The following is a 14335-nucleotide window of genomic DNA, read 5'->3' on the forward strand; positions in this document are numbered from 1 at the left end:
CAAAATCAAGTTTAAAATTCCTCAAAATTTATAAATGAAAAAACTCTTCTGCCACACTAACTTTTGGGATTTTGCAAAGGGTTCAGCCAAATCACAGGACGCCCTGATTAAAGGCTTGGTATTTTTGAAGTTAGAGGCACAGATTTTAATCTACTGACCACTCCTGAAGACACAGTATGTGGGAGACACAGCTGCCTCCCAACCTTCAGACCAAGATCTATCACCACCAGATGGGCCATGTGGCCAAGAAGGCAGACACAGGGGATGCCACAGAACACAGAGTCACTGAACAGAAGCAGAGGAGCTACAGAGATCACTCAGCCATTGCACAAGTGAGAAATCCAAGGCCCCGAGAGATGAAGCGACTGGTGGGGCCGTGGTCCCCCAGCCAGTGAGAGCCCCAGGCACCCCGTCCCCGGCCTCCACACTCCACTAGGCTTCTCAGTGAAGGCAGAGCTGGGGCTCAGGCTGCTCAGAGGCACTTTGGCCACAGCTCCAGGCAGCATATCTGCCCTTTATAACCCCGGGGAAAGGGGAGGAGAAAACAGACATTCCAGAGGGGGGAGGCACAGCAGCGAAATAAGAGCTCCTCTCACATCATGTCTGGCCCCATTTCTGAGCAATCAGCGTGAGACGAATGTTGTCCCCAACTCCAGGAGCAGTTTCCAGGGTTAAGGAGAACCCTCTTGAGGACACAGCCAATCCAGGGGTGAGCCTGATTCTGAGTCTCCACAGCAGAACGACGGGCAGTGAAGAGGACAGACGCTGGAGCCACCGCCTGGTCCGAATCTCAGCTCTGCCCCTGCCAGCTGCGTAACCTGGGGCAAGCAACTGCCCTCTGTGTGCCTCAGTTTCCTGATCTATAAAGTGGGGATAATAGCTACTCCCATAGAGATGTGAGGATTACCTTAGTCTGTACGCGTGGAGCGCTTATAAAAGTGCCGGGAACACAGGCTAACACAAGAAGTGTGCTTCTATTAATATTATTAGCACAATCAATCCCACTAGGCCTTTAAACTGTTGGTTAAAACACTGTATCTATAAACCAGAGACTGAATTCTCTGCCAGCAATTCTGCACACTCCACTCCACTTGGAGCCACCAGGAATGGAACTCTCCTTGCATCCAAAGTTCAGTGAGCTACACGCCTGCGTGTTTGTCAATCGCACCATGGCTAATCATTTGCAGGAGGTCAGTGAGAGAGGGCTATGTTGAGTTCTGTTTGCAAACCAGGAAACTATTTTTACAACAAGTTTAATGGAGGGATCTCACCACGTTTCTACCTTACCTTAGACTCCAAGTAAATGTTGGCTAAGGACATCTTAGAAATTTTGTAGAGACAGATGGAGAGAGAAACGGCACACAGCACGAAGAGCGTGTCATTAATGGCCACACGCACGGAGACAATCACCTTCCTCTCCCAATGTCCAGTCTTCACCAACACGGCGCAGGTTAAATTCACCAACAGGAAAACGAGACTGATGAAGAGCGAGGCCAGGTAGAGGGGTAACCTGGAAGGGACCAGAGAGAAACTGAAGGCACCATTCCCTGCACGCTGGCTGTATGCTCTGGATCATTCCAGAAGGAAACTGTGATATTGTTTGGTTAACTGCTAGAAGCAGAACACACCCCAAAGTTAACAAACACTTAAGAGTTTGGACCTTGGAGACAGCCATTCCCGGATTCAACCAACTGTGCCTCCAGGAAGGCACTTTACCTCTCTGAGCCCACTTCCCCTGTCTCTGGGAGGGGGTGAGGATTGGACGAGATGAGGACATATCAGCTGACGCGCCCCCCAAACACTCATTGCTCACAGGATACACAGAGAGAAAGAGCAGGGCACAGAGTCAGAGCTTGTTCCCACGAGCGCTGACAACTCTGCACTCTGTGAACTTGGGCAAAATCAACCTGTGTGAGCCTGAGCATCGTAATCTGAAAAGAGTCTCAACGATACCTACCTTGCTGGTTGTTTGTGAGGATTAAATGAGAAAATGTTTATAAAGGGTTTTACCTCCAAAATGTCACTGGGTCTAGGTAACACTCACTCTTTTTTTTTTTGCTGAGGAAGATTGGCCCTGAGCTAACATCTGTGCTAACCTTCCTCTATTTTGTATGTGGGACGCCATCACAGCACGGTTTGATGAGTGGTGCTAGGTCCACGCCTGGGATCCAAACCCGCGAACCCTGGCCACTGAAGCGGAGTGTGTGAACCTAACCACTACACCACCAGGCCAGCCCCTGGGTAGCACTCACTTTTACCTGGGAACACTCACTCTTGGATGCAGTGGTCTGCTCTGGTTAAAAATCTGCCACAGCACCTCACCTGAGGCTGGACAGGCACAAGCTGTCCACGTGATTGGCCATTTTTAACTTGCGGTTTCTCAGACCTAGACGCTTCCTAAGGGACCTGTGGGAGGTCTGGAATAAAGACTTCTCAGATTTACTAAGAGCAAAATCAGCAGCCTCAAGTTTCTCTTTAGGACTGTCCGTATCACGTTTACTTCAGGTAGACATCATTCAGTAGGCATGCAAATAAAGAACAGACTTGTTTGGCTCAAAAATAGACTGGTTTGAGCTGAATATGTGTGCGAGTCCAAAAGCAGAAATCCATCCATCAGAAACGGTTTTGAAGCGAGAGAGTGAGGTTGGTGTCTTCAAAGGCATCAGAGACTGGGACACAGAAACCTGGACTCTAGTCCCAGCTCCAGACATCATGCCACTGACAGGAGACAGGTGAGGGAGGGAGGGAAGGAGGGAGAGGAGGGAGAGGAGGAGAAGGATGGGGAGGGGGAGGGGGAGGGGGGAGAGAGAGGGACGGGGTCGGGGGGGGGAGGGCAAAGCTGGAGCTGCAGCTGAACCTCCTGCCTTCAGATGTCAAGGTGATGCAATAAACCCCTAACCCAGGCTAATCTGAATTAGATTTTATGTCTTGCAATTAATAATTTACTATCCATGGGCAAAGTCTCTCACACAATTTCCAGAACTCAAATTCTACCAAAGAAACTCTGCCTACCTCACTCCTTCTCATCCTTCAGATCTTAGCTCAAATATCACTTCTTCAAAGAAGCCTTTCCTGACTCTCTCCTGCACCCCCCTTACTGACACAGACACACACACACACACAGACACACACACGCCCCATCAGGTCTCTGATATCTGCTTTTCTATCCCCTGGATTCGAGCCTCACAGAATTGTCACAGCTTACAATAAAGCATACGGACAACGGTCTGACGGAGGCCGGCCTCCACCTAGGCAGCAAGCTCCATGAAGATGGAGATTCTGGCTCTTTCCTTACCCCACTCGATCCACACTGTATACAGCAGGAGCTCAATAAATACGTTTAAGAGGGAGGGAAGGAAGAAGGAAAGTGTCAGTCCAGGTGGAGATGTGCATTGTGAACCTAAAAGCATTTCATTCACTATCTGGGCAAGGGCCGCGCCTTTCTTTCCTCTAAACACTCCATCGCAGCTGTCATTAGGTCTTCTCCTTCCTCGGGAGAACAACCTAAAATTGAAGAATCGCACCTTCCAAGGTAGAGAGAAAGGACTGGGGGCTGTTACTCCATGGGCGGATGCTGAGATGAGGAGATGAGAAGGCATGGCTGGGGCGTGGGCGGCAGCGTGGCAGGAAGATGCTGGGGGGATGGACAGAGCACAGGGCAGGGACAGAGCAGACAGTCTGCTGGGTACCCAGAGGGAAGGCAAGAGAGAGCACGCTCCGCCTGGGCTGGCCAGGGTCTGCTGGGCCTGAGTGCAGGCCCACAGGGGAGGTGGACGGGGTGGAGAGAAACCCGGGTCAGGAGACACCGGGGAACACACAAGGCTGATAAGCAAAGGAGTGACAGACGTGGCCACGTCTGGGTCTGAGAAAGATGATCTGGGCACAGTGTGGAGCCTGGACGGATGAAGGGGCTGCAGGCAGGGGAGCTGGTGGCCCCAAGGAGCCGAGGAGGGCGGCAGGCCTGAGGCATGATGATGGGGAACGGCGGGAGCTGGACACAGTGTGGGGCCATGAAAGGAGACAAGAGATAGACAAGAGGGGCATGGGGTGGTCAGAGCCGCCACCCACTGTCCTGCGGCAGCATCTCGTGTGAAGGGGGGCCCTGGAGTTGCACCCCTTGAGGGTGGAGTGGGCCATGCTTCGAAGTCTCGGAGATTCAACTTCAGGTGTAGTTATGCACTCAAAGCTTTTCAAACACACAAATTTTTTTGTTAAAGTACACATGAATTAGTTGCCAAGGACAGGCTCTTTCACAGGACGTGATCACTGGTCAAGGCCCTCCCAACCCACCTCAATCTCTCACGGAGTGTCACGGTCCCTGCTGCTCCCTCCCCACGGACTGCTCACCCCCAGCTCCTTCAGGCCAGCTGCTTCTCAACCAACAAGTCTCTCCTTAAACCAGGAGCCAGCGGCGCTCCCTACTGCCCACTGTCCTTCCCTGTCACACCTGCTGGTAGTTACCTCCACAGTACGCAGGGCAGACTGAGCTCAGGAGCGGCAGCCCCCAACGTGTCCCCAGCGCCCAAAGGCCATGCTGGGCTCAGGGGAACTGCCCAGCAGGCTGCCCTATCCTTCAAGCCTAGGACGCTCTGCTCACATTTCCCCATTGCTGAGATCAGGAGCATCTTGCAACATGGACAGCCTTCATTTGATGCAGGACTGTTGCTTCTCTTCCTGTAATCTGTGGTGTGCCTTAATCAGGAAATTGTGCAACGTGCGTGTGAGCCTGGGCCAGGTACCAAACCAGGCCCGGCTCCAGCTTCCTCCTCCACAACACACAAGGCAGGAGTTCTGTGCCTGTCTCGCAGGGCTGTTGAGGGGGCCGGGCAAAGGATGCGTTGGGGGCAGTCAGCACAGTGCCCGGCTCACAGTGAATTATTATGATTTTTACCTTTTCCCCTCCCTGTTCTCACAGTGGTGGGGAAAATCAAAAGGCATGGAGAGAGAGACAAAGGCAGCATCATTTGGGAGTCACCAAAAATCTGCGTTTTTATTTTTTATTGTTTTATCATTATCTGCTGTGCTTTTGTGAAGAACACAAAAGGATGGAATCATGCAGCTTCTGGAATCAGCCCTATTGTTTCTGGAGCCTTGCTAGTGTGCACCACACTTTCTATTCATATGACAGCAATGAGCCTCCGGACAAGGCACAATCTGGATATTTAGCTTTTCCAGATGACTCCTCGTGGCTGTTGTTTTCAACACTAGTGTGGATATAAATTCTTATTCCTCTTTATTGTAAAAGTAATACACGACCACTAGAGGATGTTGGGAAAGTACCGAAAGGCTAAAGGGGAGGAAGCCAGGCACAGCTCGCCATACAGAGGGTGCGGCACCCATGAACGCTCATGTGGTGTGGCTCCCTGCCGCCCTTTCCATCCTGGATTGTCACACAATGGCCACCAAGCCTCGCCTTCACCCTCCTTTCTTCCCCTCCCCCTGCCCTCATCTGCCTGGCGTGACAGAGAGAACGGTGTGGAGATAGAACTGTGACATCACGACAGGCTCTCAGCACATGTCCTCATCTGTGAGGCAGAGGGGACGCCTCCCGTCCTGCATCAAGGAGCTGCTCTGAGGATCCAAGGAGCCTGCAGCTGGTGTCAACTTTCTCCTCTGACCTCCCCCACTGAGCCCCAAGGTCTCACCCTTCTTAACAGCAACTTTCAGAAAAAGGCTTCACTTCCTCCCATCATCACTTCCTCCACAGACACTGAGATCAGGATCAGCCCCTGGTAACTGGGCTCTGCCGGGCCCCTGCTGACCCCGCAGTCTCTGAGCCCACAAGACCTGCACCCTCCCCACCTGCCGGAGCCGCCTTCCCTTCGCTCCACAGTCCCCCAAGCTCTGCATCCTCCCCACCACCAGGCCACGGAGGCCCGCTTCCCTTTCCTCCCCTCCCGCTTCCCCTTCCTCTCCTCTCGACTCTCCTCTATGCCCTCGTCCAGGGGACACACGCTCCCTCCTGCACCCTCACTCGCAGCTTTTGTCCAACCAGGTTCAGAAAGCTCTTGTCTCGGCCGCTGCCTCTGTGCTAAGGCCAGCCTCCTGTCCCAGTGAGCCTGCCCTGGAGGCCCCGTCACCCAGGCCACGTCCAAAGTTCAGTGCCTAATCTTCCTCCTCCAGCACTGCCCTGAGCCTTCCTAATGACCAGAATGCCACCATAATTTTTTGCAGACTCCTAAACGCTAAAGATCTTTGATTCCACCCCCACGCTCCCGTTTGATCAGGCGTCAAGTTCAACACATTCTTTATTCCCAATCCCCTAGCTGCGCCCCTTCCCACCCTCACCACCGCACTGCCTCACGCCTTCTGGCCAGAACCAGTGTCACAGTTTCCTAACCCACCTCCGCCCTACACCCCACCCTTGCGCCCCCAATCCCATGCACCCCAGGGCCACATGTGCTAATTAAGCCAGTCTACTGCTGTCCCCACCCGTCCAGGCGTCCCCACTTCCCTGTCTTTACACAAGCTGACCTTTCTGTCTAAAACCGTCCTGCCCCCGACTTCCGTCTACCAAATCCTACTCTGGGCCTACAGGACCACCTGCTAGACGGAAGCCTGTTATTGTCAGCAAAGCCCGGCTCGTTATAGTCTTTATTTATTAAAAGAATAAAAAATGGAGGGAAAACAGTTGAAAATGTTTCAACACTTGAGCACTCCCACACCCAATGTTCACATTTCTTAAGCCAAAGATTAAAAAATATAGACCAAGAAAGAGGAAAACCGAGTCAAATGGGCACCGGCTCCAGCAAAAAGAGCTGGCAGACGTGTTAGTGAAAGGGAGACTGTACGTGAAAAATAAAAGGGCTCTTGGCTGGGTTGAACATAAATTATCTTCAAAAACACAGAACCGCCATAGGAGTAGCTTGGGGTGAGAAGTCTCAGATAGTTCTAGACAAATGGCTTGTGACTCACTTCAAATGTGTCGTGATTAAATTAGGGAAGCCAGTCTACTTTGAAGCCGAAGTATCAAACCATCTCGAGGGATAAATCGTAGCCTGAAATATCCACAGTGGCATCTGGCTTAAGAGAAACCGGGAACTAAACAGAGGAGACTAAAGATGTGCCGAAATACAAAGAACGCCTAGGATTTCTGTACACTTGGCAACTAAGTTACTAGATCTGCGTTAACAGCTTCTCCCACTGAAACCTCACCTCCTGGCTTCAAGAAATTCTTAGCTTCTCGGGCCCACAAATCCCACCTTTAACATCAGGATCCAACTGCATTGCTCCCCTTCTTGTCCCTGCATCTCTTCAGACCTCTCCCAATGAGGCAGTCACACACTCGCACAGCCTCTCTTGCTGTCAGTTCAGGGATCAAGTACTGTCCCATGCACACATCCTCTCACATGTCTTCTCAGCCGAAAGCCCCCATCCCCCAAGTGTTCAGGGCTTGAGAACTTTGAAAACACTTGTCCTTTCCCACCAGTGCTTTCACATTTCCCTTCTAGAAGACACCATTACTGCAGCCTCAATCAACCATTTCCAAGATAAGACTGGCTCCGTGCTCCAACCAGGGCATTCTCCCCTCACCCCAATCTTCATTCATTCTCTGCTCCCCAGGCCCCCCAGCAGATCTACATTTCCGGTCGAGGGGTTGGAGCGCCAGACTGCAGACGCAGAAGACGGGTTAGCTCTTTTGTTATGAGAGAAGGGAGGGAGTCGTCTGCTTGGACTTGGGACTGTCAACTGTGCTCCTTAGGACCAATGTCATCCCACGGTGGACTCAGAAGTCCCAGTTGACAGTCCCAGACTTTGTTTTCTGTGCCACGAGTCTCGTCACTCGTCTCTCAGCCTGAGGACTGCTGTGTAACTTCCTGAACTTCAGTTTCCTTGGACATAAAATGGAGATTAAAACATACACCTCCAGAATTTTAAAGAAATAGTCTCTTTAAGATGAGGTACATTTAAATAAAATATAATATGTATACTTTTTTGTTTTTTGAGGAAGATTAGCCCTGAACTAACATCTGCTGCCAATCCTCCTCTTTTTTGCTGAGGAAGACTGGCCCTGAGCTAACATCCGTGCCCATGTTCCTCTACTTTATATGTGGGACGCCTGCCACAGCATGGCTTGATAAGCAGTGCATAGGTCCACACCCAGGATCCAAACTGGAGAACCCCGGGCCACTGAAGCAGAATGTGTGAACTTAACTGCTGTGCTACTGGGCCGGCCCCTACATTTTTACATATTTTCAAAGTAACAAAATACTTAAATTTTCATTTTGACTCAAGCAGGTAATGGTCAAAGCCACCTTTGCAGACATGTTTGCCCACAGCAGTGGAGCTCTCCTGGGCGGGACATCAGCACACCCTGACTCACGCCACACCGGCCTCACGCCTTCTGGACGCCCTGTCCCCCTCCCCCTCTGGCCAGTCTGACCATTCTTTAAGTCCCTGGTTCTTGGCTGTTGGAGAGTCACAGACCTCTCTGAAAATCTGGGGAAAGCTAGGGACCCTGTCCACAGAGAAACAGGTATATCCACGTCTTCACGTGAATTTGGCCTGCGATTTAAGGCACTCCCTTCCAGATCACAAGCCTCTCCTGTTCAGCCACACACAGGCCTCACTTCGTCCACACAATTGCTGTGACTCCCACAGTTCACAGCAGCCTGTGGCTGAGACTGCCACGCTCTCGACACGTCACGTGTGCTGCTTTGCCTGATTCCAGGAGTTTGAGTGTTGTTTAGGACATCTTCACAGAGTGCGCACTTCTCAAGGACACAGACCACACCTCTGCCTCAGGTGCCTGAGTACCAGTCAACCGTACATCTGCCGGATGTGGATGGAGACCCAAACGGGCGGCAATGCGGCCAGTCATGGTAACCATACAACGCACTGCAGAGTTCCAGAAACCAGTGCCTGCCAGCAGTCAGCAGCAGAGCCGAGGTGGGTCAGGCCACCAGGCGGAGGGCAGGGCTGCAGGGACAAGGCTCTGCCACAGCTGCCCCTGCACTCAGAGCAGGGAGGGACACCCGGCCAGCAGTTGGCACCTTCAAGGAACCTTCTTACCTCTGTGGGGCCCTTTACCTCACAAGGGCCTCCGGAAGGTTCAGATGAAAGGCACCACCAGGCTCTTGTTTCTAAACAGAGAAATGGGCTGCAAGCCCTAGGAGGTCACGATTCAATGAGCCGACCCTTAGGGGCAATGGACACGACGCTGGCAGTCCAACCCTCAGCAAGCGGGACTGCTTCCGGCAGCTCCCAGGGAAGTGACGTGTGCAAACCCCAGCAGGGGAAAACGGTCGCCATGTGAGTCTTTCACCCGCCATGACACAGAGAAGTGCCCCGGGGTACTTACCGGTATTTGAGTAATTCTGGAGAATATTTTGACTTGGCTTTGAAAATCACCTGCAACGATAGAAAAATATGGCAAGTTGGGGACACAATACGATGACACCAACACGCTGATCTCATCGCTTGGAAACCCCCTTTCCCTTCGTGCCCAGGCGCGGGGGTGCAGTTTCTGAAATTGAGACGTCTGCTTTGAGAGAAAGTTTGTTAAGGGGCACATTTTTTAGGCTGTGCATACAATTTTAAAATAAAGGTATTTAAAAATGGTTAAAAAAAAAAAAGTAAAGCCATTACTCGTCTACTACTGCCAAGTACTTCTCTTATTTTCAGATTCACATTTGAACCTATACTTCTCCTAGAGATAAACAGTCCATCCTCATACTTTACGAGAATTTTCACTGGCATCAAATTAATGTTGTTGGAGTACTGTGTCCATTTACCACGCCTCACGCTTTGCAGCACACTTAAAAGGTCCCTGGACTATGGAAGTCTGAAACTCGATCATTTTCTACAGGAGAAAGGTTGTGTGCTGGAATTTCTCCAGATCCTCAGCAGCCTGCACAACTGCTAAGGCGTCTGTGAGGGCACAGCGGCCGGCCTGGTGGAGGCTCCGAGAAGGTGAAGAGGAGAGAGAAGTGTGAGCTCAAGCTCCAGCCCAGTGCTATGGCTGTGTGTGCGCACAGTGTGTGCACAAAGCTTCAGAGGGAGGCCCAGGCGGGTCACGGTCACTCGGGTGTCAGGGGCAAGCCGGGGGCTGGAGGAGGAAGGTGGAGAAGCAGAACATACGCTCATCATTTGCCATCCTGGATCCCCAGTGTTTAGTGGGGGGGAGCAGCACTGGGAGAAGGAAAGGGAGGGTGTGGAAGAGTAGAAAGAGAGCACACTTTCTCAGAGGTGATCTGGGGGGCACCAGAAGACCTGCGTTCCTGCCTCCAAGCACGCCCCCTGCGCCTCGGCCTCAGCCTTCCCTGCGCTGGCCCTGCAGGCTGCAGTGTCCCTGGCCCCACCTCTCCTCACTAACTCCCCAGTCACACTCTTCTCAGCTCTCTTTGCACTTGGTCCTTCTCTCAGGATTTGCTCAGTCCCTGCAAAGATGTGTCTAAGGGGGGAACCACTGCCTGAGGTGTAAGTAGTGAAGGACAAGGAAAGAGGATGGGGAGCAGGAGCATGGTAAGTGGGAGGGGAGGAAGGGCAGGCAGCTTGGGGACCCGGGGCACACAGGGGTTACATCCCCTTGTCTGAGGAGGAAGCAGCGAGAAACTGGTTTGCTGCAGGGAGGGTTGAAAGAAAGCCCAGGAAAACCCTTGGGGGATCCCAAGTGCCTGGCCCAGTCTGCTGGTGCAGATGTCACAAGGGGTGGGGACCCTCCAAGGTGACTCCGGCCCAATTCCCAGAATACCTAGGCAAGAGGAGAAGGCACTTCCATTTGGGAGCCTTTAGAAGACCTTCTGCCGTGGGCCTTCAGTTGTGGCTCTCAGACTTAGGAGTGCACAAGAGTCACCTGGGGACCGTGTTAAAGATGCAAGTCCCACGGCCCCACCTTCAGAGATGCCATTGGTGAGGTGGGGCAGGCCCAGGAATCTGCATTTTAATTAAGCTCCCCACCCAGTGTGATTCCGACTAGGCTAGCCCAAGGACCACCTCCAGAGAAATGCTGATCTAAAGAGAATGAAACAGCCTGACCTCATACTCTTGAATAGCTCTGTAATCTCTAATTTAAAACAAATTGAAATAGGTGATCACAATAGTCAGACGACACCAAGAGGTCAGGTATGGTGCTAGGAGCAGAGACAGGGCAGCTCCAAGTCCCGGGCCAACCCCACGGAGACGCACTGACACTGCATGTCCCACTCCAGCACTGAGCTGCCAACCGAGGCCTCCAACCCACAGAATCCACATCTGGGGGAGAGAAAGGAACCCCAGGAATTCCTACAGGTTTTACAATAAGCAAAGCCACCCCCCACCCCTTTTTAAAAACACGTTTTCAGAGCTTCACATCTAAGCCTTCCAAACTTATGGCAGAATTATCTGCTTTCTGACATGAGTTTTGTCTCCGTCCTAAATTTTCTCTGGAAGAAGGGAGGAGGTAAGGGTTTACATCATAAATAAACTAAAGTATCTGGTAATAACACAAATAGATGGCCTGAGTACATTGCTCTTACTTTAAAAGGGTCCTGAGCTCAGCTTTAGCTGACAACCTCCCTTGGGATTTTCGGCAAGTCACTCACCTTTGGCATTTCTCTGCAGGCCACAGAAGAAAGGTTACAAAACAACCTCTCTTAGGAACAAGGAATAGATTTATACACCATCCAAAGTTCTGTTACAACATGTAACACTGATTCACCCAACATATAGCAACACCCGCTCTCAGAAGCACGCTCCTGGTTACACAGCACTTGGTGAACCTACTTTCAATAAGTGAGAGACTTCACAGATATCAATCAAAGCGAGGGGAAGAAACTGCAGTGTCTTAAGAAAGTGCCTGACCTTGTCAAGGAACTATGCAGATACTGTTTTAGTATCCTGCCACACTCGGGGCTTACTCAGTGGCAGGTCACTCAGTTCAAGTCACTCCATTTACGCTTACACACAGTGGCCTCTAGCAGTGCTCCCGGGCACTGCCACAGGGCAGTCCATGGGATGGCATCCCCTCTGCTGTGGTCCAACTAGGGGACCTGCCCTATGACTCCACTCTGTGCAAAGTGCCACCAGGCATGAAAGAAAAATATGACCAGTCCTGCCTTCAACAGGCTTCTAGTCTCCTGGAGAGCTAAGACTTGGACCGAGGAGATGAAAAGAGGAGATGCAAAGCCGAAAGGCTCCAGCCGCTGACGGTCAGAGCTCAGGTCACTATTTTGTGAGACGTGGGCTCAGCCCCGTGGCGGGGCACGTCAGCTCTTCTCTGCTCGTTGGCCACACGCTGCCTCATCTTCCACACGCAGCTCCTGGTCCCACAGGATGGCATGAGAGAGCAGGGGCAGATCAGGGTCAACTCATGGCTAACTTGGCTCCCACCTCTCAGCCAACGCCAGGTCCCCAGGGCCTGGGACCCACAGAATGACACACCCAGCCAACAGCTGCAGAGGCAGGTGCACTCTCTTAACTGGAAGTACAGCCTACCTCCCCACCATCCTCCTTTATGAATAAGACAGGACACATTTCTTTACTTCCCTCAGTTCCTGGCCCCTGCAGCTCCATCTGCACGTTTGGTGGCGGGTGGACTGAACAGGTCAGGGGTGGCAGGATGGCCTCTAAGGCCAGCCTGGACCCCAGAACACCCTTCCCGGAACACAATGAAGGACAGCGTTCCCAGCCACAACTGTGAAATATTTGGTCCAGGATTCAAGCCTCATGAACAATCATATGCTTTGCCCTAACAATTCCACTTACGAGAATTTATTCGGAGGCAGGACTTCTCAAGGTGTTCCCACAGAATCAGGAATTAATAAAGGTTACTGGAAATAAGTGTCAAGTGACCAAATTTAGAAACTGCTAGACTAAACAGCTTTTCCCTGCAGGAATTCCGAAAGCCTTTAAGAGGCTAATCTATGCCGTGAATCTTCACACGAAACACGTGGTCTGCAGCAGGGTTACAAACTTACTTGTCCATTTGAGGTCTTCTGGATGAGTGTTCCAGGGAACAGAGTTTGGGAAACACTGCCGTGTGGCGCTAAGCACGGGTGATGTTCACTGTAGCTTTAATAATAGTAACAGTGACAATAACAGTAATAATAACCACAACAAATGAGAAGCAATGATAACTTTAAAGTGATACTCAGCCTGTGAACGCAAACACCAACCAAGCACAACATGGACACCTCACTGAGCACAAGGGTCCATTGGGTTAAGCGCTCTGCCCCAACGGGGACCCACAGGCCCACCCTGGACAAGGACTTGAGCAACGAAAGATGGGGAGAAGCCATAAAACTCAAACTCATACCATCATTAACTCCACATCTCTGCCTGGAGGGAAAAAAAGAGCCCCAGGTACGGCACAATCTGATATTCAGGAAACCAGATGATTCTCTCTAAGCAAAGGTCAAGCGACAACATCAAGATAAAGCTCTGCCCACTGCTTATAATTTGTGACAAGTATATCTCTTGGATTCAGCTGGGCCCATTCAAGCTGTGCCTGGAAACTCCTCCTTTATCCTGCAAGTTAATCCTTAAACTTAAGTTCCTTAGCGTTGTATTTGAACTCTTGGCATTTTAAACTGACATATATAAATAAATAAATAAACAAATAAATAAATACACACACACACACACACATCGGAAACATTTCTTTACTTTCCACAGCTCCTGACCCCTGCAGCTCCATCCACACGTTTAATGGCAGGTGGACACACATGCAAATATATATATATACATATATATGTAATTACAGTATAATTTTTGCCCTCATTAAACTGCATAAATGTCTGGACCAAGTTTTCAAAAAAATAAATCCAAACTCTCCTTCCCGCCCCACCCCCACCCTTTCTGTGCTCCAGGAGGCTTCACTGAAGATTGATTACCACCCAGAACCGGAGCTAACCCTCCTGGGCTACCTCCCGCTCTCTGGCTGCTGGGATCTCTTATCGGGCTGCCCATCTCCTACAGTCTGTGCTGGCTCCCACTGACCTCAGCAGGAACTCAGCTGGCAGGAGGAGACGGCTCCCCCTGGGGAGGCGGACAAAGATTAATTACTCCCTCATAGTTCACAGAGCTACTGGGAGTGCGGCTCTGCCTGCTCAGGGCAAAACCACACCCGCAAAATCGGAGAGAGGAGACTGCGATTGTGTGAGTGGCTAAGAACAAGCGAGGCCAGATAAAAATTTGAATTGTCCCCACATTCAGATTGGTGGTGTTCACAATGGGTCAACTGACACTGAGCACTGAATGTGGACCCAAGAATTGTGAAAGTAAAGAAAAGCGGGTCCCTGACTTCGAGAAACTCACAACCAGATACAGACATGCCAGTGTTGTGAGGAGGTGTGAGGAGATACAGAGAAGTGTGAGGTCACGTGGAGAGGTGTGAGGTGATATGGGGAGACGTGAG

At 51.2% G+C, this 14335-nt stretch overlaps 1 protein-coding gene across 4 annotated transcripts in view; it reads right to left on the bottom strand.

Moving 5' to 3' along the window:
- GPR137B (G protein-coupled receptor 137B) overlaps positions 1-14335 on the bottom strand; it is a 51100-nt gene that overhangs the window by 20856 nt on the left and 15909 nt on the right. For 3 of the 4 annotated variants that reach the window (XM_023647052.2, XM_023647070.2, XM_070228889.1), the window contains exons 2-3: positions 9302-9351; positions 1288-1510 (exon numbers count right to left, since the gene is read on the bottom strand). In XM_023647052.2, coding sequence (XP_023502820.1) covers positions 1288-1510; positions 9302-9351 — 273 coding nt within the window. The remainder of the gene's footprint in view (positions 1-1287; positions 1511-9301; positions 9352-14335) is intronic. The other variant, XM_023647062.2, reaches the window with a different exon arrangement.

This window comes from Equus caballus, chromosome 1, assembly GCF_041296265.1.
Source record: "Equus caballus isolate H_3958 breed thoroughbred chromosome 1, TB-T2T, whole genome shotgun sequence".
NCBI lineage: Eukaryota > Metazoa > Chordata > Mammalia > Perissodactyla > Equidae > Equus > Equus caballus.